At 44.1% G+C, this 25,514-nt stretch overlaps 1 protein-coding gene across 1 annotated transcript; it reads right to left on the bottom strand.

The window, feature by feature from the left end:
- On the bottom strand, positions 1-25,514 carry LOC121657848 (tyrosine-protein kinase ITK/TSK-like). The gene is made up of 17 exons (XM_042013991.1): positions 25,201-25,514; positions 14,510-14,614; positions 14,107-14,188; positions 12,342-12,470; positions 11,659-11,699; positions 11,152-11,303; positions 10,639-10,704; positions 10,409-10,463; positions 8,143-8,222; positions 7,364-7,500; positions 6,614-6,688; positions 5,751-5,922; positions 4,880-5,096; positions 4,063-4,127; positions 3,857-3,975; positions 2,640-2,797; positions 1-2,124 (listed from the first exon to the last, which is right to left on the bottom strand). The coding sequence occupies exons 1-17, from the start codon at positions 25,369-25,371 to the stop codon at positions 2,053-2,055; spliced, it is 1,896 nt and encodes a 631-aa protein (XP_041869925.1). The 5' UTR covers positions 25,372-25,514; the 3' UTR covers positions 1-2,052.

Raw genomic sequence — 25,514 nt, 5'->3', positions numbered from 1 at the left:
TTGGGACTCAGCAATTTTATTGTTTGTAAAAGTCTGTATTGTGTGCATAGAAAGACTGCAAAATAAAACTGAAAAGAAACCATTACAATAATGTTTTGTGCAACCCACTCTAGCTAATAAATATTATGCTTATCCAAATATAAATATAACCCAGAAATGTCACCTAGCAGAGCAATATTGCTGCTCCTTAATAGCAATGTCCTCCTGCTCAGCAGACCCCTGGTTCCTTCAAGGATGGTGGGGCCAATGAGCCAGAAGTTGAACTTTGTGAGCCTGCAGCACCCCTGTCACAGTGTGGGAAGATGTATGAGGCAGGAACTGATACCTTGCCCATATCCATATGCCTGAAAAGATATTCTAGCTCCTAAAAGCTACCCCAGAACAAGGAGTCTGAAAAATACCAAAAATTAAGCCTCCATCTATGAAGAAATAGTTTGACACAGGATATGTGAGATCATGGGATTACATTATTTCCTTGTTCCATTTTTGTTGGCAAACATATTTGAACCTGACTTCTGTAATGACAGGAGGTTGCTGCTGAAAGTTTGCACTTCAGAGTTTTTGTAAGGTGCTGTCGTGTAAGGTTTCCTCGTGTTCTCACCTGCCCAAACAGAGAAGCATCAAAAATACACATTGCATATCTGCACATATAATCTGTGAGCCCTCCTGACTTCCCTAGTGATTGTTAATGCTTAGCAAAAATTCCTGATCTTATTTACAAATTCTGCAGGACACCAACACCCACACATTTGGGTTTGAAGTCAGTTATGTCAAAACAATGTCTCTGTCTTGCAGTGAAACTACAGATTTCAATTGAAATACCAGGAGATGGATTTTGTTTATACCTTCTGTTGTCACCACATGATGTGGAACTCCTTGAGGAGGAAGAACCCAGGCACTCCATTCACACTGGACTTTTTTTTTTGGTCAGTCCCTTTGTTCACAGAAGAGATGGAAAAGTCTTTACTTGTGATGATTCAGTTACTTTTTAAAGTATGAGAAAATTCTTCTCATGATCACTGGTGCACTGAGCACATACTCTGCATGTTTTCTCCTCATGGCTCCCTCCTGAGCCCTCTGGCCCCTTCCTTCCAAACATACCAGGAGCAGATTCCCGTACCTTTCACAGGTAATCAGATCCTGGGACTCTGTCTTGTCCTGAACTGGGAACACATAACACTCTGCACTGCTCAGTCCTCCATACTTTGTTCAAAGAAATTGGGTGGAGGTCACACATTAATCTTCTGATGTAGAAAGACTGAAGAAAAAAATCAATATAAACATTCAGCTTTGACTTCCCCCCTCCAAGAATGTCTTCATTTGCATTAGAGTCCCATTTTCCCACTCACTGTACAATGCAATTTGAGAGAATTTCAAGACTCTTCAGCACATTGCTTTTTCTCTTCCTCCCTTACAGACTCCCAGCACACACAGACACCTCTTCCATTTACCAGGCATCCAAATCCTGTTCCTATTATGCCACAGCTGCAGGGAAAATCATGCAAAGGGAAAACAAAAGCACCTTGAAATACCAGCATCAGAAATGCAGTCACTGGATCCAGCCTGCTTCGGTGTCTCCCAGGCTTATTCCTGTTCAGAGCTTTCAGGTCCAGCCCACTCTGAATTAGAGAGCCAGGGAAATGTCTAAACATTCCTCCTCAGTTAAAGACAGCTTTTTATTTTTTCCCCTTCAGGGAAGGCCTTCATTTGGGGGTTCCCAGAAATGTTGGATCTCTTAATTTTGAGGCTGTCTTTTCAGGAGAAACACCCTTGCTGGACTGTGTGGTTCAGGACTCCATGCTCAATAGTCATTTCTGGTTTCAAGATGCAAACCACACTCTTGGCCAAACCAAAGCTTGTGTCTGTCTAGGCTCTGGAAGACCTGGGGATATCTTGTCTGTCTGGAAGTACCAGCCTCTGTCCTCTCCTTCTCCCCAGGCATATGGCAAGTGTTTATGGTGAGAGGATTCCTGTTAATGCTTTGTGTGGGGAAAATCCAGCCTTTGCTCTTCTCAGGACTCTCTCAGCTGTGCTGAGCACACAGTGTCACAATTACACATCAAACTCAGAGATTTCACTCAGCTGAAACAGCAGAAGAGAAAAGGATGGCCGCTCGTCTTTTGCCTGAGCAAGGGAGAGAAGAGAGAGGAAGAACATTAATGTCAGCTGGAGAGGAATGGCAAGGTTAGCAAGGAAAACCTTGGGAAGAAACTGAGAATTAACACAAATACGATCTATCACCATAGAGAAAACGCCAGTGGAAGAACCAGCTTCCTTCTGTGCAATGTTTCTTTTCTATTACCAGTGAATTTGGCTTGGTGGACACTAAGTACCTTGTAATGGCTTGGCTGTCATTGTTACCACCGTTAGAACTCAGCCCCACAGATCCACAGCTTTCTTAAGAAGGAAACTGCTGAATTAACTTGAATTAAGTGCACCACATGGGCTTCTCAGTGAAGTCAAATAAAAGGCAGAAAGCCCAGAGTTTGCTTGCTAGTGCAGATGAAAGCTACAGTGCTTCACCTCCAGGATTTTATCTTGTGTTAGCATGTGGAGCGTACACATCTCTCTCCTCCTTAAAGCCAAGGGGAAGGGAGTTCTTGTCTTTGGGAAATAGGGCTCTCCACTACAATACTCACCATCCTCCAGCAGTGGCTCATCACCTCATAAATCGCCTTGGAGGCCAGCTTGGGTTTGTAGAGCCGAAATCCTGCGTTGATTTCTTCCACCACTTCTGCATTGGTGCGATTCTCATAGGGGATTTTACCTTCACTGAAGACCTCCCACATCAGCACTCCTAAAGCAAATGGATGGGGAAAAAAGTCACAAAGAGGCAAATAAAATCTTCAGCAGGCCCAGGGCCACCTTCCACCTTCTCTTTTCTGCAGTTCAGTATTGGTGCCAGTTACTTGGAAAAGCATTTTCACTTGGATTCTCAGTAGACATCTGAAAAACCAGGCCCTAACACAGCTGTACAATTCGAGGATGTCAGCCAGGCTCTCTGGTGCTCTCTGAATGCATGGTGCTCTCTGAAGCATCTCCCTGGTGAGTTTGTGAAGGGCTTGAGCACCCAGCTCCTGCTGTGCTGCTCATAGCTCACCTCAGGAGTGCACAGCTTCAGCCACAGCAGAAGCCAGCAAAGGGCAAGGGAAACACAGAATTCACAGGCACAGAGTAGCAAAGGCTATAATCCTGCATGATTTACTGCTGGCCCCAGGGCTGAGTGGCACCCCATTGACTGTGAGCTGTGCACAGCACACTGCCCCATTCACTGTGTGGGCTGGAGAGGGGCCAGGCCCATGAGTGTGCCAGATCCACAGCCAGGGGACAGCCTTTGTTATGGCTTGGGGGGAAAAACACACAGCGGTGCTCTTATCTGTGAGGGTCCAGAAGGGAGACCAAAGAACAATGCATTGGGGAGCAGGAAACGAGGTGAGAAGTGCGAGCAGTGAAATAACATTTTCAGATCAGCATAAAGCAAATGGAGTCAGCAGAGCAAATTTGGAAGGGCAGAGGGTTTGAGTGAGGCATCAGTGCCCCGGGACTGACATGCAGAGAGATGGAATGCCTAAAATGTCTTCCCTCTCTCCCTCCCTCTCTCCCTCTCTCCCCTTCTCCTCTCCTTCCCTCCCCTTCTCCTCCCCTTCTCCTCTCCTTCTCCTCTCCTCTCCTTTAGCTTTTCTTTAATTTCTTTCACTTAAATGATTTTGGCTTGCTTTTCTAAGCCATTATTCAGGCAAAACACCCTTGGAGTCTGGAGGATGCAGTGTTAAGGAGAGTTTACTTGAGGACTGAGCCCCTGTTTTTCTGAGCTGGGGTTTGTTGGGTCTTCTCCATTTTGACAAGAGTTTCTTACCGAATGACCAAACGTCAGATTTGGTGCTATAGTTGCTGTAGGAGAAAACCTCTGGGGCAGACCACTTGACTGGAAACTTGGTACCCGTAGAGCTGGTGTACTGATCATCCAGGACAATCCTGGGAGAGGAAAAGAAGGGGGAATGCTGAGTCACCCCCATCCTGTGAGAACCCTGCAGGGACCGTGCGCAGCCTCGGCGGCTTTACCTCGACATGCCGAAGTCGGACACTTTGACCACGTGGGATTCCCCCACCAGGCAGTTCCTGGCAGCCTGCAAGAAAACAAGGTGGAAAGGCAGCAGGTCAGAGCTAATCAGAGCTAAAACACTCTCACAGCCTCTCAGGGGCTTTTATCCTGGCAGGGCAGATAATGCTTAAAAAAGGAGCATCAAAGTGACATTGTGCCTTACAAAGAGGACAGAATCCTGAGCTTCTCATGCTTTCTGGACATTTTGCAGCATGATCCTATTGCCAGAAAAGCTGTTCAACTGTCAGTCTGACTTGCAGGCCCTTGTTGCCCAGAAAGGGCAGAGCAAGACCCTAAAATATCCACAGCTACTCACAGTCATTGCATGCCTAGTGAAACTGCAGCAGTGACTGATGGAGCATTCCTGAAAACCACTCAATTAAAAGTATTTTATCATCAAAGCATGTTTATACGTGACTTATGCTAGAACAGGTCTTTTTGTCATCTTCACTGATTTTAGACATGAAGAGTGGTCAGTACGGTGGCTCTTGAGGAGCAAAAGAATACACTCTGGAAAAAAGACAAAATTTCTAGGCTTGTTTCTTCTCTCCCAAACACAATTAAGGGGGAATAGATTGATCAGTGCTCCAGGGCTTTTTTTTTTTTTTTTTTTTTTCCCCTCTAAAGTATTTGTGCTGTTTTTGCAATAAGGGCAGATACAGGATCCCCTATAAACTGAGAGGCAGGAGGAGTGTGGAAGCTGAAATTAAGGAAGGAAGAAAGCAGAGGAAAAAGCCCATCTGGAGCAGAGAAAAAGCCCACGTGGGACCAACATACCAGGTCTCTGTGGATGACAGAGTTTTGTTCCAGATAAGCCATTCCTTCACACACATCCAGGCACATCCCCAGCAGGGTTTCCTTGGAGAAGCTGCCCCTCTGGCTCCTGAGGTAGTCGGACAAGCAGCCGTTCTCCATGAACTCGAACACCAGGCAGATGGGAGCATCCTCAAAGCACACACCATAAAGCTGGACTAGCTTGGGGTGAGACAGCTTCCTGTGGGATAGGGAGGGAAGGTGGGAAAGAAATAGGCTCAGTGCCTGCTATCTTCACAGCAAGTGTGTTAGATATAGCTACTTATGCCACAGTGCTGCATCCTGCTCATTGCAAAGGCCACCTTTGCAGATGTGTAGACCGAGGACTAAGTGTCATCCCATTTTAATGGTCATGGCCACGAAAAAATCAAACCAATCAAACAAAAACAAAATCAATTTCTGTCTGTCTTGACAGGAGGCAAATGCAAAAAAAATGCAAACAAAGTCAATAAAACAAAAGACATATTCAGTTGTGCAAAGCAAAACATTTTACAGGTAAGGCTTTTCAATAAAATTACCCTTAAGTTTTACATTATTTTTTTCTGAGAAAAACCACTTTACTCTCCAAAAGGCACCATCAATTATCCTTGCATTCCTGAACAGCAGAGATCTGGAAGACCACTCCAGACATTGGTAGACTTGGAAGCACAGTAATTCACCTACACTTTGAATTGCCTTCCTTTGTAGCCACCAGAGTTCACCAGTCTCTCCATTTACTGCTTAGATACATAGCAGATAGTCCAAGTTTGAATTCCCTATTCATATTCCTGACTTTGGTCCAGTGTTACGAATCCCACAAAAAGGGTGTGATTGCCTTGGTGAATCTACCACTTACATCAAGACTTTGGCTTCCTCGATGAAATCCTCCTCTGACATTGCTCCTTCACGGATGGTCTTTATGGCTACTTTGGTCTTGTCCAGCAAGTAGCCCAGGTAGACCACCCCAAACTGACCACTGCCAATCTCCTGCACACGGGTGAGCTCAGAGGCATTAATGACCAGTTTTCCTGTTGATTGCAAGGGAGAAAGAGTAGGGATCAAGCAGTAGAATGCCAAACAAAAAGCTTTTGTGGATTAAACACTGAGGCAGGATTCCAAGTGAGACTTTCTGGCTCTCCTTCAAATTGCCTGTCTGACATTTGGTAGCTCATTTGACTAGACCCTGCTGCAGGTCATGTTCAAGGGTAGGAACAACAACATCCCCTTTCTCCCCACTTTGTCCTGCCTATCCAGTTCTTCAGGGAGGATTGTTTCTACCATGCATATGTGCAGTACTCAGCACAACATGGAGTTGGAGTTTCTTTGAAGTCTCCAAGAATTACAGTAAAAATGATACCGGCAAATTTTTATTGACGACGATATTCAAATGAAGGCATCTTTCAGGAGGGACTCGGCTTTCACCAAATTATTCTACACTCCCATTTCCATCCCCTTTGTTCAACATTCATTTTAGTATTTAATGTTGACTTCACTGAGCCCCTGGGGCTCTCATCACCTCCCTCAAAGCACTGCACAATCAGTTCAGTCATTTATCAACAGCCATGACAAAGATGGCAATCTGGTGAACAGTGCAGTGACCTGAACGAAGCTATTTATTGTGGCTGTAATCACATGAATATTCATCAGTATCCATGGGGATGTGCAGGATCACCCAGCTAACCAGCCAGGAGTGGGATTCCCATGTAGAGAGAACCTTACCATAGCTGAGCCCTGCGGTGATCGGGGCCTTTCTCCTCCAAGAAGAGACCGCGTATCGCAGCCGCGTCACGAGACCTGGGGACATGGGGACAGGAGGGTTCCCATTACTGCCATGGGGAGCGGGGCTGCCACCACCCCAGAGGGCAGCTTGGACTCTGGAAGCAGATTTATTGCACTGAGTTCTCAGCTCCACTTGAGGGCAGCTGAACCTCTGTGCAGGCTCTGGTTTCCTGCCGGTGAGAAGGAAGTCCAGTTCTGAGCACTTTCAGCTTATTTCCCGTTTTCACATCCAGAGCTTTGAGTCTCTATTAACTCTGTTGAATTTCCAAATGGTACTTTGTATTCATAGGGTATTTTTGAAGCTCAGTGTTTCCCTTTGTACTCCTGGACTGTGGGGATGGGAGTCACCATGTCTGGCTATGGATCCTGGCCATGTCCTTGACTTTGTGTCAAATCAAGGCCCAGGGATAGATCACCTCAGGAAGGACCTGGCAGTGGTGATATCCCCCCAGGGCTCTCTATAATATGTCACTATGACATCTGTGGTCAGCCTTAGAAGGACAATCAGAGTGAGGATGTAATGCTGGAAGCTGGAAGCTGGACTGAAATGGTCATTTCAGAATAAGTGGGAGAAAAGGTGATGCCATTTAACACTTCATTGTAAGGACAGAGGGCTTGGGAGCCCTCCTCAATTCAAAACAGTCACCTGGCAAACCAGCAACTTCTCTGTTCAGCATCAGCTTCACTGACCTGCTGCGTTGTGCTGGTGGTAGTTGATGAGGTCGGGGATGGAGTCAAACACGTGCTTTTCTGCCAAGTAGTATCGCTTGGGAAAGTCGGTTGTCTCATTGATGTGATAATGCTTTATAACAGGATTGTTGTCCGTGCTGAAAAAGAGGAGGTTTTCTTTGAGAGAAAATAGCTTGCAGCAAAAAGACAGGGATCTGGGGTATAAACAGAAACAAGTGAGCAAAGGGGAGAACCTTCCCCCAGAATGAACGGGGGAGGAGCAAGGAGTGAGCTGCAGTTGCTAATGAAGTCTGTGTACTTGCATGTCCTCCCTCTCACTCGCAGATGGTCTCATCTCGAGAGAAAGGCTGAGGTTTCCTGATAAGAGAAGGTTGAGTACTAAGTTTGTCTGCCTCTTCTTTGTGAAACACGACTTTCTGCCCCATCACTGAAACCCTTTCACTTGCCTTGCTCTACCCACCTCTGATGAGTCCAGCACACAGCCCTTGTTGATCCTACTGACACTTCAGGGGACAGTGTCATCAGAATGACAACCCCAGTGATGTCCAAGGGACTATTTATAGGCACATATTTAGATGCAGGGAGAAGTGGAGCCTTTAATACACTTTGGGACTGGCAGCTGACTCTTCTGCCTTTTTTGGAAGTGTTTTCCCTCTATCATTTTCATGAGCCTTCTGCTCTCTCGTTTTAATGCCAAAACAACTATACAGAGATTACACACTCATAGAAGCCATTTCATTGATGTAATTGATGTGAAAAGCTGCTGAGCTCAGCTGTACCTTAATGCTTTGGTGAAAACAGAGACTGTGTACATGCCAGGCTGCCTCGAATCTCTCACCATGAAGGCCCCTTCCCTACCCTGGAACAGGAGCAAAGGAGAGAAAACTGGTTAGAGACATAATGGAAAAAAAAAAAAAAAGAAGCAGACTGGGGGCAAAGCTGTGCTTATTTCAGCCCTGTCATGAGGATGTGCTAAACATATAGGAGAAAAAAGAGCCATCACCCCACTGACAGAGCTTGGTGTGTTCCATGCACAGCTCTGGTGGCTGGCCAGGGCCTGCGGGTCTCTCTTGGGTGGTTTGTGCTTTCAGCTCAGCTTCCTCTCGGAGCTCTCAGAGGAAATGAGACTTAGGCTCCTGTGCTGAGTACGTGTGGGTGTGGGTGTGCCTCTCTGTCCCTCCAAGTCTCTCCTCTGGAAATTCTGAATCCATTGACTGCCCTCAGCCCTATCTGACAGAACACATGTTCAATGAAACGTGTGGCCAAATGGAAAGGCAAACCCCTCTGAGTGCTCCCCATGGAGTGAGCAGCCACAGAACAAATCACAGCTTATCCAACACCAGAGAATCCATATGGGAGTGTAGGAACAATAATTTACCCATGTACCACAAATTGGAAAACCCTGGACATGATCCTGCCCTTTCATAGGCACACCAGGCATCCAGTATCTAAACATAAATGGGTAAGAAAGCAGTCCTCCTGCACTCTGGCACTCACAAAACCTTTCTTTTTTAACTTTTCACTGTAATTGTCTTCTACTCGTCTGAATGCTAAAATGCCTCACAGGGCATGATCCCACTGGCCCAGATGGATCAGATGGCAAAGGAGAATTCACATCACAGTTTGGCTGGAATGTGCTGTACTGACCTATATATTGGTAATAAACCCCACATTTTTTCTTCTGTTTGCAGAAAAAGAAGCTTTTCATCCGGCATCCCAAGTGCCTGACTTTTTTCATCCGCTCCTCCTTTGCTTTACACTGTAGGTTTCCTCCATTTTATGTCTCCTACCCACCCACAACACTCCATGCAGAGCTAATCCACCAAGTGCACCCTGCCTGGGCCTCTTTCCCTAGAGGTTTGATCAGCTCCAGGTGAACACAGAGGCTGAGCTGCTCCTGCATCCCCTGGGTATGAGCTGCTGGCTCTCAGTGTGCAGCTCTGCCCAGGTGGGATCAGCCTGCTGAGCTGTGAACTTCCCAGGTTTGGCTCTTCAGTGTCTGCACAACATCTGCTGCATCTGCACCACACAATATCTGGCACAGGGAAGCTCTAAAAAAGCTCTCTCTGCTGCTGTAGAAGCATTTGATTATGCACAGTGAGGGCTTTAGGACTGGAGGTGGGCAAGTTTTGGAGGCAGCATCCTGCCCAAGTTATATTAAGCTCGATTCTTGCCCGTCTGTTCTCACTTCTGACCAAGGCTGGCCAAAGATCACTCACAAACCTGGCCAGATTTCTGGGGGGAGCTGTGAGGTTTGCAAGGCTTTGAACCAGAAGTCTCTGCAGCCACATGGGGGTAGTTACCACAGAAGAGTTGTACTGGTAGGACCGAAAGAAAAAATAAGACCACTAAACCATGTGGGGACATGTCCTGTAGTAATTTATACAAGAATTTTTAAAACCATACAAAAATGCTCTTATTTCCATAAAATGCTACTGTTGCAAGAAGGAACACTTTATTTGTGTTTATTAACAGGGCCACCTGTTAATGTAAGAGCTGATTTAAAAATTAGGGTTGTGTTTGTGTGGAAAATTTGAACAAGAAGCTTATTCTTTGTATTTTCAGTACAGTCTTCACTGGAAAACTCTGGCTCAACTGCAAAATTAAAGATGTGTGCTTACATGCACACACACACACAAAATTAAAATTACAAAACCCACAGCCATACTTTTGGCTTTCACCCAAAGTACTTCAGCACAAGATTGGTTAGATTTTCAGAGAACTACTGGCATGCACAGACCTCCTGCAGAGACAGAAAAGATGAGCTAAAATCACAGTTTCCAGCTGGCACAGTGGTCTGAAGCAGTGTTTTCCAGCAGCCCCAGTCACTGGGTGTGTTTGGATGGCACAGCTCCATCCATGCTCAGCTAACAGTGGAGATAAGGGGGGTGTGCTGGTGGTCCTTTATCTCACATCACACACTAAGGACACAAACACAGCAGGGACCCAGGGTTCATCTCTTTTACACAAAGCAGCCCTCGCAGGCTTCATTTGTCGTTAATTAATTATTGTTTCCCATCTACCCCATGCATAACACTGGTTTACCTCATCCCTGAGCAGTGTTTCTGCTTTGCTTCTGCTGATGTTCTTATTGTACCACCTGAAAACATCAAAAGACTCCGAGTCAGCATTTCTAGGCCAGGAAAGTTTCTGCTGAAAAGCTTCTGAATGGAGCATCCCCAGGGTGGAATGTGAAGTAGGGTGGGGGCATTTGAGACTTGTAGCCTCAAATCCAGGGCACTCAGAGGTACAAGAAAAACACAGGCACAACTTACTCATACATTTGCAGATTCTCGGGTGATTTTTCCACCAGGTAGCTGCTGGGCACGTAGCCCTCATGCCTGTTGAGAGGCAAGACAAGTGTGAGTGTGCTGACAGACAGGATTTTCTCTGCATCTGTAGGAGTCAGCCTTGAAAGCTTTGCCTGCTCATTGCATGATAAAAGTGCTGGTGGTTATGTATTGAGTAGGGTTACTGGAGAAGAAAACAACTGATTGCGCCTCTAAAATTGCAGAGTTTCACAATTTTCCCCCCTATGTATCACTGCAAATATCACTCTGAACTAAGGACTGTTTATTGTTGTAAAATTAACTTTCAGATCCTTTTTTCCAGCTGCCTGAAGCAACAGCAAGGGGAAGAAAGTTACCCTAAATAACTTTCCATCACTTTTTCCTTGTGAATCAGAGGATGCTTCACGAAAGTTAAACAAGAGGCCAGCATGTATGTTAATGGAAGAACAAACTGGAATTAGAAGGGATTTGTACATAGGCTGTTGAAAGGGGACTTACCCATTCTTATCTTGAATCAGCCACCAATGTTCCTCAGAGCTGTCAATCACATAATATTCCTCGTTGTATTGTAACGTCAGCTCCTGCGGGTTCTGGGCTTCATAGTCATATATGGCCATGACCACGGCTTCCTTTGGGTCTAGCAACAATTTCTGCACAAATTAGGCAAAAGGCTTATTATATTCATATTCATATTCATATTCATAAAAAGCAATGGCATGCTCTCTAAAGTGGTATTTTCCTGGCAGCACTGGTGTCCCCTGGGCTCAAAGGCCCCAAAGCACGCCAGAGCATCCAGTGGGGTGTGGTGGCAGCATGAGCATCTTTGGCACTTTCAAACAATGAATTTCATATAAAAAATTTCAGTTGCACAGAAAACACGCAGGGAATGTTATCACAGGTGAAATTCTAGATCACTGCACTGTGGTGAACATTAATAAGGACATACTCCCCACAGGTAGTTAATCACTCAGGGCAGGACACTAAGGACAGCCTCACTGCACTCACCCAGTTATCTTCAGGAGTGGGAGGAAGAGGCTTCTTTGAGGCTGAAAAGAAATCAAGAAAGATAATTTGAATTAGGTGAGGGCAAAACCAAGGGAGAAGCCACCAATGTAATGAAATGATAGAGGTGATACAAACTCTCTGAACAGGGAGCTTTGGACTTTGAGACCAAGAAGTGCCAACTACACAGTGAATCTCAGCAGGGCTTGGAAATTGGGGTACAGATTACTTGAGGAATCAGGGTGAAAACCACAAGGTAGATGTTTCTTTGGTGAAGAATGATTGACCACTTGTGTTCATTTTCAGGAGACAAAGTAAAGATTATGCTTGGCCATTGAAACCATAGAGGAAATATGGTTTGGTCAAAATAGGACAAACACAGTTGAACACATTTATCTCAAGAAAATTGTGGCTTATTGACTGACCACAGTTGATCAAGTTCTTAGTTCTCCATCTCATCCCAAAACCAGCACCAAGCATCACACAGAGGAAAATGTGAATTCAAGAAAAGAGAATGCCACATACAGTAAAAGATAAGCCAGAACACCTCAAGAAGCCAGGAACATGTCTCTTTATGGAAATGTAGCATCATAATTTTTCATGTTCTGTACAAGAGAGATTAAATCCTTTACTTTTGCTAGGAATAAATATTTTCGAGGTCAGGATGGTCTTAACAAGTCCCTTACCATTTTTGGTGGGGTCATACACCACACAGCCAGCTGCCATCTTCTCTGTCTGAGCACAGCATCTCCACTTGCCATCTAACCAAAAATCTGGATGACACTTCAAAGCCAAACTGTTGTTGTATCTTGTTTCTGGAAAACATTAGGGGAAGAAAAAGAAGGGGGAAAATTAATTTATTTGCATCCACATTAGTTCTAAAAGTCATCTAGAACTAAATGGAAATAGTCTGATCTTTAAAGAAGCTTCTTGTTATTTTCAAATGAAGCTTTGGTGAACATTATCAACCTCCTCCATTAATGTTTTCCTTTCTCCCAAAAGGATTGAATGCCACCAGTGATGTGGAGTAATAGACTTCCTGCTGGTGACAGCCCCTCTGCTGTGGTAGAACAGAATCCTACTCTCTTTAAAATGACGAAACACCAAAACCAGAGAAGGAGGGTCACATAAAAAGAAATAAAACCCAGCAGGCCATATATTGATTATTCCCAGGACACTTGCTGGTTTGCCTTGGTGTCCAGAAGAAGCTGTACAAGCTGGCATTCACCAGCACCAAACATTTTTTGCACATTTAAATACCAGTCTTGAATGTCTGTGTGAGCGATTGCAGTCCTTCTTTTTGAAGCTCAGGCTCTCTATCTGTAATAAAAATTTCCCTGAAAGAACAAAAACAATTCTGCAGGACTATTCAAGACTATTCAAATTGTCCAAGGGAGGGGACAGTCTCCAACTGTTGAATGAGAAGAGGTAATAAAGTAGAAGCTTGGAGTAGGGGAATAACTGATTGCAAGAGTCAGTGCATGAACTTCACAATATCTCCATCAGGCACAATGTTTTCAGAGGGAACAATAGGGCAGCAGTGCTGTAAAACAGAAAAAAGCTATGACAGAAGCCTGGTGCAGTTTTTATGTAACTAATTGACACCTTCCTCACGTCAAGCACTCTGCTTGTCTCTGCCCCCAGTGTTGGTTACTGCAGCTCCGTCCGAGTGAACCACAGCACAACGCTGGAGGTGAACAGGAAATGAAAGCTACCCGCAAAAATGTTCCCTAATATTCATGGTTCTCTAAAAAGGTTGTCACCTAACCAAAAAAGTCTATTAATAAGAGCCGAAAATTCTTTTGTGTAGAAAAGGTTATTTAAAAAAATTAGCCATAGGAAAATCCTTGTCTATTCCTGAATAAGAAACCTCAAATTACAGTAACTTATTAAGAGTTTATTCTAGAAAGACACAAATCATAGCAAGATCCCAGAATGGGTCAGGCTGGCAGGGACCACAGTGGGTCACCTATTCCAGCCTCCCTGCTCAAGCAGGGTAGTCCCAGAGCACATGGCTCAGGACTGTGTCCAGATGGTTCTGGAATGTCCCCAAGGAGGAAGACCTCACACCCTCTCTGGGCAATCCATGCTCAGTCACTGCACAGGGAAGTTCTTCCTCATGTTCAGGTGGAACTTCCTGGGCATCATTTCTGCCCATTGCCTCTTGTCCCAATGCTTGGCACCACCAAGCAGAGCCTGGTCCATCCTCTGAAACCTCCCTGCAGACACTGGCAGACATTAAGGCACCCAAATAAACCATTCCACGTCCAAATTTCTGCTGAAAACACACCCACCCGATTTACAAGCAATTCGATTTTATAACCCACTACCACTTTGCCTGCTGAGAAGGGAGACACTGACTCCTCTTGCACATTTTCTCTGCATTGTTTGTGAGAAAACTGGTCAGACATAAGCACCTCCCACAATTAGGTGGGCACAGGGGTTTTTTACCTTCCTTCAGCGTGAGGACCCATCTCTGCCGGCTCTCGCGGTTGGGGGCAAACACGTAGAGGATGTAGCTGTCATGGACAATCTGGAGAGGGGGACAAAGAAAGGAGCCAGCCATGAGAAGCAGTCCCAGATACACTGCTCACAAGGGAGGCACCAGAGGTAAAGAGGCAGCAGCCCTCTTACCAGCAAGTTATGTGCCAAATGATGATGTGGGGAAGTGGAGTAGCAGGGACTGTTCAGAAGCATCTCTTAACCTCACTGACTTTTGCTTATTTAAATTGGAGTAGTAGCTCTGATAAAGAACCCAGTGTTGGGTTCATTAACAACTGCACAGTGAAGGAAATGTTATTGAAATACAAAATGATGTGATACCTCTCTTAGTATGGTCAACAGACAGACTCACCTGGAAAGGGTATTTGTACTGACAGGGAATGATGATGTCACTTTTCACAATTTCCACACATTTAATCCTGGAAAGTTCCACAGAACCCTTCAAAGTCCTTTTTTTCTAAAAGACAGAGAAAAGCACTTGGTTGATGCTAATGATTGTGGATTAAGTGAATAATTAGACCAGACTGTTGTGTCTGTGGGAGATTTAGTTTTAATGGAGCAGAAGCAAATTAACTGATTATGTAAGACATTTAAAAGTATAAAGAATAATTCTTATATATAGCACCTCTATATGGATTCACATACGCATACATATGTTTCAAATCAGCACATGGATTCTTAGAGAACCAGTCAAAACCTTTGGTTGAAGTTCAGCTTTTACTTTTTTTTATTCCAGCAAAATGAAATCCCTTTTTAACCAAAAAGAACTGCTTTCATTAAATGTTCAGTTTACTAACACCCCTGTTTCATATTGAAAAGATATAAACCAATAAATATTTTATTTTAAAAAGTTTGGGCACCAAGAATTTCAAAACTAGTCATTTCATCCAAAATGGACATTTTTACTGCATCTGTTTTCCAAAAAAACTACAACATTTCTCTGTTTTTGTTTTGTCTGGCTTTTCAGCTAGGAAAAAACAACAGGGAATTTTGAAATAAATATTATCCTCAAGAACTTGCCAACAAAGCTGTTTCTCTGGCATCCTCTGCTGCACTTCTGTTCACGGTATACCAGGTACACAAATAGCAGTATGGGCAGTGGGGAGAGAGTAAAAAGAACAGACATTCAAGTATCCCAGCTTCCTTGGTGTACCCTAATCCCTGTGGGATCCTCATCCTATGGCTCCATGGCCAGTGGCACTCAGCTTTTGCAAGAGAGAGGTGAGGGCAGCTGGTGAAACTGGAGCTGAGGCTCAGCCTCTGGTGCTTCTGCAGGATCCACTACAGACGAGTTTGCTCTTCAGAGCGAGCTGGTTTCCTGTTTTGATTCATTTTCAGTAGGGATTAAACACTAGCTGTCCCCCAGCTCAGCTTTGGAACAGCATGACGGAAATCAGTGAGATTTAACAACACCAAAACACTGCAAAGCTTCTGTTTTCCAAACACTGTCAGTAGGAGAGAGCCTAAACTTCAGCTGCTGTGTTGTACCTGCCACAGGTTATCACTCAGAGACACAGCAAGACCTTGGCTTCTGACCCTCCCTTGGACCCCAACTCTTTGTGTCTTACACCCTCCAGCTCCCTCTTGCCCCTTGTTCCCTCTGTCACCACCACCCTGCAGCTCTGCCCCGCTGGCAGCAGCCGTCCCCACCGCTGTGCCAACCCCCCTGCTGCTCCTCTGCCACCTTGCAGAGTTAAACTCAGCATAAACCAGGGCAGCAGCTGACACCTCTGCAGATGGGGGGAGGTTTGCCACAGAGCACTGTCAGACAGCCTCAAAAAAGAGAGGCCCCAAGACTCCTCAAGCCTCATTCTTGCACGACTGGCTGGGTATTTTGCCTTTGTATAATTGGAGTTGAGGCAAAAGAGGGAAATTATTACAGTGTGGTCTCACACTGCTCTTGCTGGCCTTTGCTGGTGCGTTTGGGGTTTGTATTTGTATTTGCTTGCAGTTTAACCAGTGTCTCTGGATTTACTGCCAGGACTGTCTCAAGTAGACAACATCTGCCTGTGTAGTTCTATGGGGTGTGGGATTCTTCTAAATCAATAAACCCAAGGCTTTAAAGCACCCCTAAATTTAAATACCAATTAACTCTCAAGAGTGCTGGCAAGCCTTAGAAGGCCTTACTGCACCCCATTTTCACCATCTATTTCCTTTCATTCTTATCTATTCACTTCTTTCTTTCAGACTTGGCTTCCTCTGTCTCTTCTGCAAAACCTCCTCTATCATTTGTTCTACCCCTGGGACTTCTACCCTTTTGATGAGACACAAAGCCATTTATATCCTATAAAAACCTTCAATTTTGCTAGCGCTGAACCCTCCTTCATCTCATTCCTTTGAAGTCCCGGGGTTTACCCACATGCATTCTTCCCCTGAGGCTTCAGCAAGCGATGCTGTGCCAGGCACAGGCTCTGCTCTTTCCCTGCAGACTGGTTTTCTGGAGTCTGCTGAAACACAGGGTCCAGCCTTCTCAAGGAGCTTTGTGCAGTTGTCCTGCAGCTCTCATGACCCACTGTGTTCCTTTTAATCACACAATTCAGCAACGGAAGCTCCTCATAATCTCATGTTGCAGCACAACATCGGGGTGTGTCTCACAGCCGGAGCATTGCCCAGCAGATCCTCAGCAGATGGGACCCTGCTGATAGAAAGCAATTACAGTCCTCTAGCAGGACAAACAACTGGAATTACCACTCACAAACCAGAAATTACCCAGAAACTGGGCTGGAAACTAAACATATCCCTGGTTTTGTGATGTTTGACTGCACTTTAATCCAACAAAAGCAACAGGGCCATTTGGAAGGGAGGGGAGAGGAAAAGCCTCTTAAAAATGGACTCTAAAAAACCTCAGAGACTTGTTCCTAAAAGGGCGAGACAAAACATGCTGACAGATCTCTATTTGTTGTTTTCAGTCTGTTGTTTTTCAGTCTACTATAACTGGGTAGATGTTTTAGCTGCTTGGTCAGTAAAAGCATCAGTGGTCTTACTGTGTGCCATGTGAGGAAAGAACCAGGGCAGGCTGCTGTCCCATGAGGAGAAGCATAATGTGCTGCAGATCAGCCCATCCTGCTTGCTTTCTTTTGGTCCATTATTTGCAATATATCTGTCCTGGGAACCACTCTGAAAGGAGCCAGGTGCATCACAAGCCAAATGCATTGATGTCTTCATCTTTGGGACTCCACCTCCTCTTGCCTCACAGCTCCAGCAGCTCTTTCATTGACTAATCCTTTGGTTTGTCTCTCCTGCATAAACCAGATGACTCTGGTGGTCCCTGATTGTTTTAGATGCTGGGACAACTGACCATGGTACAAGGGACACAGCCCTACCCTGCAACACAAGGAGGCATCTCCCTGTGCCTGCTCAAGGAATGACCTGCCTGGACTCTACCGTGTGCTAAAACCAACCACCAGCACTGCTGCTCACCCAAAAAATGAATTACTTTCCTCCAGCTCAGGTCTGGGGCAGGGGAAGGGATGTGGAGCTCATGGTGAGAGGGCAGGGAGCCATCAGTGGCCCCTGCCAATGACACAGGTCACTGAATCACACTTCCAGACCATGGCTCTGCACCCTCAGGCTTCACAAAGGTCTGAGATCTCGTGAGATCTGGGGCTGAAAAGCTCTGCACTGTTTGGGCTTGGTGGGTGCTTACAGGTTTTGCTGAGCCCCGCTGTGTTAATCAAAGGTGTAGCCACCAGTGCTGGGAGCAGGGGGAAGGGAGAGGGGCCAAATGCTGGGGAGAGGAGAGGCAGGGGGGGCCTATCTCAAGGAGCAGAGGAGGAGACCAAAGGCAGCTTTTTCTGGCAGGAAGGCAGCACCCTGTGCCTCATGAAGCTGCCTTGGTTCAAGTTGCATTACAACTTTTATCTTTTCTTTTGTTCTGGTGAGGGGAAAACCAAGCCATTAAGATTCATGTGGCCCCAATCTCCTCAGCAGCAGTCCCTACCGAGGGCTGTCCACGCTGCAGCTTGGCTTTCCTTGCCCAGAGGTGTTTGTGTTCACCTTCTGCCTCCCTGCACCTCACCCCCTGTGCCTCCCTTCCTGTGCAGTGCTGGCAATGCCTCCTTCGTAGGAGGGTAGGGGAAAGCTGATTTATAGCTGGGGTGGAGCAAGGTAGGAGATTCCAGTCCTCAGCAGGCTCGACCACAAGAACATTTCCATCAATGAAAGCATTTACTGACCTTCTCTGTACCATCAGGGGTTTTTTTTTTTGGTAAGAATCTGAGCCAAACTTCATTCCCTGTTTTCACTGATTGCCTTGAATAAAACGAGCAATTCTTAATTGGTGATTTAGTAGATGAAGGATCTTTGCTTTGACCCTGTGTCACCTGTTCCCTGTCCCTCTGCTCTAGCTGGGCTTGGTGTTCAGCCTGGACAGAGGCAGCAGCCGATTTTGAGGGTTGTGAAAGGTGGAACTCCCCATGGCAGAGAGCTCAACTGGCTTGGTGACCTTCAGCCTTTTAAACGAGTGACGTGCTCCTGACCTCTCAAGGACTTTTCTTCAGACCTTGCTGAGCTTCTGAAAGAATTTGGAAAGGAATTTCTTGATGTAGAAATAGTAACGAGAAGCTTATGAGATATCACTGGAACAAGACGGAATTATTTTTAATGGTAGATCTCCTGCTAAAGTATTTTTCCACCAACCAAAAGACTTGAGCTTGAACTTGAGCTTGAACCTCCTTGAACACTGTGTGGACACAATTACTTTCTATCTCTTATCATATTCCTTATCTGTGGAATGTGGAAGGACATCAAGGACTGTTGGATGCTGGATTCATAGCAACTTTGCCTGGACGCTATCTTCGATCGGTATTTAGGGCATTTTCTCGTTAGGAACACTGATAGTTTCAGGGTTTATGGGAAATAAAACTGTAACCAATTTTTAAATGAAATCTGAAAACTAATGAGCAAATTGATTTTCAAAAGAAAATTGTAAGGGATTTTGCATTTTCTGTCATGCTAACTGTTCTAAAGGAAAATTGGAGAATCCCATTGCTAATAATGGGATTTTCTGTAGAATTCTGGCTGTTGTGTTTTAATACCTCCAATGTATTTTGTTATATTTGATATTCAAATCCCTAAATGTGTCTGCTTGTCTTACCTGTCCATCGTGGTTATTTTGTCCTTCAACTTGAACTAAAAGAATAACTATTTTTTTTTTTTTACTGCTGTTTTCACATCTAAAGAACATGAAGGTGTTTTAGGGGTGGGCACACCCTGGATGCAGAGTGTACAAAATTGTGTTAAATAACAAAACCATCTGCAACTGGTGCTTAAGATGCCTCCATTCAACTATTTACTATCGTTACACAGTCCTACAGACCCAATCCAGCCTTGTTTTTCCACCAAATCCAATTCCAAAGTTCCCTTTGGCTCAGGTCTTGTGAGAGATGGTTATCAGAGTGCACAGCCCTAGTATCAGCACAAGTGGTTGGACAAGAAAATCAATGCCATCATCAAGAAACAGAAGGGGGGGAAAAAAGGAAGATTCTTGGCTTTCAAATGAGCTTTTTAATATGATGGAAATAAGTCTTTTATGTTACATAAAAGCACATGGAACAGCTCCTGAATACCATATTAGTTTCTTCAAAGCTATTCTTGACTCCAGCAAAGACTGGGAGCAGTGGATTGCAGTGAATGAAGGATTCAGTGAAAGAAAAGAAGCTAAATTAAATCAACTATATGACAACACTTTTTAAAGAAAAAAAAAATTTAAGCTTTAAGGCCAAAATTAAAATTCAGCCAGAAAGGATGAAAGAGTATAAAGCAACAGGCAGGCATTACAATAAAATAAGTTACAATGTTGATTACAATATAAAGCAAAGTCAAAGGCACTGGGAGCAAAAGATGGCCACAACAGAGAAGTCTAATAAAAGGTAACTATTAGAAAACCTCATATTTATAGTTGTATATTCAAATTAGGAGGCATTCCTTCCCTCTTAGAGATATAAAAGAAAACATGGGTTGAAGATTTTGCTACACCCTCCTCAATGTTCTCTAACAGAAGCAAGATTTGAGCTTTGTAATTTAAACAAAATGGAAGTATTGGACATCTGCTGCGGAAACATTGCTCAGAAGGAATTTTAAAAAATTTTCTTCAAAAACTGAAGGCTAATAAATAGATAAAAAAGGACCTAGTAGGAGCAGAACTGGGCAAGTAGAAAATCATTATAATCATATTCTGGAAGATAACATTATTTATTCCAGGAAAAAGGAGCTATTTTTATTACCCCACTTTACCACACGCTTGTGTAGTTAGAAAGGCCACAGACACCAGACACAGAGAACCTGCATTTCGCTCAAGGCAATCCTGTCTAGACAATATCACCACCCTGAATCAGGATGCTGCTGCAGGAGTCGTGAATGAGAATGGCAGTAGATGGGAACTTTGCAAATATCCACACAAACATTGGATAAGATCATCGGAATAGGCTGCCGGAAGATGTGGAATCTCTGTCCTTGGCTTGGAAGCAGTGGCCAGTCAATGTTACAGACAACTTGTTCTGGTGTTGGTGGCAGTCCTGCTCTGAGTGTTGATCTTATCCTGGCAAGAAGTCTGACTAAAGGAATTTAAGAAGTGCTCTCCAACCAGCATTACCATGATTCTGCGATTTCACAATAGAAAGGAGGCTCATTGTGACAAGCAATATCAACGTCATCCTCCCTCAACTCCAATGATACAATCTGGATTATTAAAAATTCATGTTAAGTTTTCAGAGATTTACTAGACATTAAGGCACAGGTTTGTACTTTGCCTCCATCTTATTTAGGGTTGCATTGATTTTATTACATAAAAATTCATTGAAATGGGTGATGCAGGCAGATGCCAAGCCTGACTTCTTTGTGGGTGATATGTGTATTATTAATAAATTAGTTGGAGATATGCACCAGAAAACAAATGGTATTGCATATTCTGGCAAGCAAACAGTACTAGTTAATAAATACATGACAAGTTATGAAGAATGGCATATCTAGTCAGATGTATTTCTTTGGAAGGTAATCTTTAAAACCATAACTAAATTCCCTTTAGGTGAGGACTGCAGCTTCATGACTGCTAAGGTATTCAGAAGACACAAAGCAATGAGAAATGGTATGAATGGCCACCCTAACTAACAAGAATACCAGAATGGAGATCTTCAGAAGAAAAGTTTTAGTCTGTTTGCATTGGAATCTTGGGGAGAAAACCAAGTCTTTCCATGGCAGGATGGACAAGTCGGATTCTGTGTAAGAATAATCAAGGTGAAAAGGACTGGCCTGAGGAGCAAAGCACTGCTTTTGTTCCCGTGGGTAGCTGGACTGCTGCAAGCAACCCAACGTGTAGATAATGCTACAGAGCAGCTGGAGCATTTCTGGGATGCTGATAAAAGTCTTTTCAGCCAAGTTTATTCATTTGTTCTCATGTAGCAAGAGACTGAAAGCAGATTTCAAGTCATGCTAAGTGCCATCTTTGCCATCTTTATATGTGAGTATCAAAGATCTGAATGAAAGAGCCCAGGACAAGGCTGGCTCATTCTATGTGACCTCCTGGGCATCTGACCAGTGTAGGAAGAATTGTGCTGATGTAAATGAAAAGAGAACTTGGCCTTTTCTGGGTGAGCATTTCATTGCTGCCTGTATAAGCTGGACTAATAATAGCCCACAAGTGCATGAAGATATAAAATTTCAAAATATTTATGTGCCTGAGGGATTTACCAAGAACCATAAGCTGTTGGGTGAAGGGGATACAGATAACTCAGCAGTTTAAATACTTTTTCTGAGTCTAAGTAAGGACATTTGAAACTCTGTCCCAGACACCTCCCCAAAAGGATTCACTTCTCTGCTGCTTTTGCAGTGCAGCAGGTGTACCCTGAGAGTATCACAGTGTCTGTGTTATCCATTATTGTGGAGAGGATCAAACTCATTGAAATAGTTAAAATTATTACTCCCATGAGCTTGTTTACTCACATGTACCATAGCTACAAAGTCAGACCCTGAAACAAATAATTTTTGCCTGTGGAATTGATTTGCATGTTATAATAAAGGCACTTCTGATGTCTTTTAGCCGAGACGGGGGCTGAATATCAGCTGTGCCTGTTATCAGGGCTTTGCTTTATGTTAAGACAGCCCTGCATTGTGCACTGCATAATGAATTCCAGAAAACACAGCTTCTTATTGTTGACAGTTATTGGGGGCTCATTCTCCTAATGAGACATGTAAATGTCTTTCATTAACATTAAGGGCGACTGTGTGCTTGGCCCCTGAGGAGAACAGTGCTCTCTGTCAGCTGTGGCAGAAAGATGAAAATTACAATGAAAATGCCATTACAGTTATTGCAAAAAATCTGCCTTTAAGATGTCAATTGTCTGGACAGCTTTGGGTATCATTTGCAGAATTATCCCTGTACCCTCTTGGCCTGCTTATTTCCTTGTTTTGGACTGATACAATAAATTCTTAAATGTCTTTTTATACCCATGATTTAAAAATACAGAGGAAGGAACTGGGTGTTAGAGCCTGTTAAATACAGGCAGAACATGCAGACCAGGGCTTAACACATAAGTGTGTACTTTACTTTAAGTCATCCAACTGAAATCAGTGGGACTTCTCAAACTTTCAAGCAGTTCAGTAGTTGTTTTACCTGACTTTATGCCTGGGCTGTTGTTACTGACTGACCAAGGACTGGAGAGGTGAGTACTGTACATCACGAAACTCTTGAGTACAGGAATCCACCAGACAGGTTTGTAAGGGGTTCTTGAAGAAACTCATTGAAAACTCTTACAGAAAACATCCCCAGAGATTTTCCTTAAAAAATACATGCTTTAAAAGCCCAGACATTTTCTGGGCCTGTCCATCTGTCAGTCCATATAGCACCTGTGGATGCTCCCCATCCCTGCAGCCAGCTGGCAGAGAACAGCGATGTCCCTAAACCTCCAGAGCAGGGCCACATGCAAACTGCAATGGTGACAGCCTGTGCTGACCCCTGCCAGCTCCAGAAATGACCTGAGAGAGTCCCTGTGGAGCAGAGCCAAGCCTGTGCCAGGGACTGCACCACAGAACGAGCACCACAGATCATCGATTTCAACACCTGCACATGGTCCCTGGTCCTCGTGCTCTCCTGGGAATGGCACAGCCCATGTGCTGGGCAGGGATGGTTGGAATCCTCCCTCCACGGGCTGTGAACTCAGGTGCTGTGGCTTCCCTCCATTCTGAGCACAAAACAAGATGGTTCTTGCACGGGCTGCCCTACTGTTTCCTCTCCAGAACAGCAATGACCTGACCATGCAGAGGTCTCACCAGGATGCTCTAATTTTGATTACCGAAGAGGCTAATGATTGATTGGCTCTGGGAGTATTTCACAGGACAAATTCTTTTCTCTCTACTTTGTGTGAAATTCTTTTCATGTAACTATCTGATTTTGACAGTTTGCATGAGAAAAAATCAGCATTTCATGAAGAATCAGCCCTGTGATCACAAATGTACGCACACCCCCTCAAATGTGCACAAGGTTCTAAAGTTGCACATGTGTTTACCTACACGTCCACACATATATAATATGTGCATGTTTAAAATATATAATATATATGATTAAGTGGATAATACACCAAACCCTCATCTCACCTAAATGACCTTTTGGAAGACTAGGTGGGAAATTTTCCAAAAACACAGTGTGTGAAGTCTATGCCCCACTGAAAGGCACTGAGTCAAATTTTCCAAACTATTTCAGTCACTAAAAATGCTGACAAAACACCTACTGCAAAAGTATCTAGGCAGAGTGTATGTTGAGTTAATCTCAAGTCCACCAACTCAGAAAGCACCAAGAAAATCTAGTTGTGAAGATTTCTCTAAACACCTACAGCAAAATCATTTAGATGCTTTTCAGAATTCAACCCTGAATAATTGAGTGGAACAGTTAAAATGGAATTTAAAATCTTCATACAATGGTATTTGAAAAATAGTTTGGAGAACAGACAAAGAGAGTCTCAAACCATATACAGTCACAGTATCCAGCAATGAACAGTGCCCTGTTTAAAATGGAGGTGAGAAAAACATGGACTATAAAACAAAAGCAAGAAAAACATTTCATTGGGCATATTTGAGAGGACTAACACACAGCTAAAAATTACTGGTAACCTTCAAAGCTGGTTTATAACCCCGAATAGGTTGTGATAAAATACGATGGCACATCATACTTTTCTTGTTGGGTTCTGTTTCTACTTAATTTTCTGCAACTGAGCAAGATCAGATGGTCTGAAGTTGCGAGTGCAGGATCCAAGGCAGCACAGTCCCAGTTCTGCTCTGCCTACAGGAACAGTGCCTAAACATAATGGATTAACAGCACATTCAGTGACTGTTGGAAAACAAGCAAGATTATTTACGACCGTAACGAGGCTCAGCAAACATCCAGCTAAATAGAAGGAAGTAATTCTCACTTCACTAGAGCAATAAACACAATGGGGTGCACAGATTGACTTCTAATTTTCTTCATATTTAGCAAATCAGCAAAATGCAAACTTAGGGAAACAAAGCCTGCCCTGAGCCTGGTTCTCATCATCACAGCCCATCTGAAGCTAGCTCCAAAGACTACACGTTACATGTGGCAGCTGAATTTATTTTAAAATGGAAGACGGATCTCGTACCAGCCATCAGCCTGATGCCCTGAAGAAAAGAATGAGAGTGAAGATCTGTGGATTACTTTTTCACAGATAGAATCAGGGTACACTTGTGACCTTCACAATAAGCCTCTCCAGGTCACCCACTGTGAAGCGCCACGCACAGGATCACAGCTCTTACACACACTGGTTATAACAGCCCGTGCCAAATTCCTACAACAAAACTAGATCCTTCCTATAAATTGGCAAAGTAGTCTTATTCCTCCATTCACACCAAATGCCCACTGATCAGAAGCTCTAAATGACCCATTTGACCTATTTTCAGTGCATGGTGCTGTTGAAAGGACCAGAAAAGTTAACAAAATTTAACATAGATACCCCTCCAACCATTAGCATCCTTCCCTCCCTTTAAGAAATTTCATCCTTCCTTCCATTACTCTGAGAGAGAAAAGGACTGACGTACCCCGTGGCGATGTTCGTAGTAAGCCAGCTTGGATTTGGTCAAGACAAAGAAGCGCACTTTAAAGTTGGAGGGTGAAGTTCTTCTCTTCTGCTGGGATTTCTTGATCAGCAGTTCCTCCAGGAGCACACAGTTATTCATGGCTGAGCCAAGAATGTTTGTCTCCCAGGACATGGGAAGTCTATGCTGTGTGCCCCGTCAAAGAAAGAAACACGAGAAAGAAGAGAAGACAGTTAATTAAAAAAAAAAAAGTGTTCAAGAGGCGGTGTAGGTGCTTTGAGATTTATCTTCCCATCTACAGCAAAGCTTCCTTTCTG

The sequence above is a fragment of the Corvus kubaryi genome, unplaced genomic scaffold (genome assembly GCF_017639235.1).
Source record: "Corvus kubaryi isolate FWS band 111438036 unplaced genomic scaffold, C.kubaryi_AGA036_p1.0 split1-37374, whole genome shotgun sequence".
Taxonomy (NCBI): domain Eukaryota; kingdom Metazoa; phylum Chordata; class Aves; order Passeriformes; family Corvidae; genus Corvus; species Corvus kubaryi.
The sequence above is the reverse complement of the archived record's forward strand: the minus strand, read 5'-3'. Positions and strand labels throughout refer to the sequence as shown.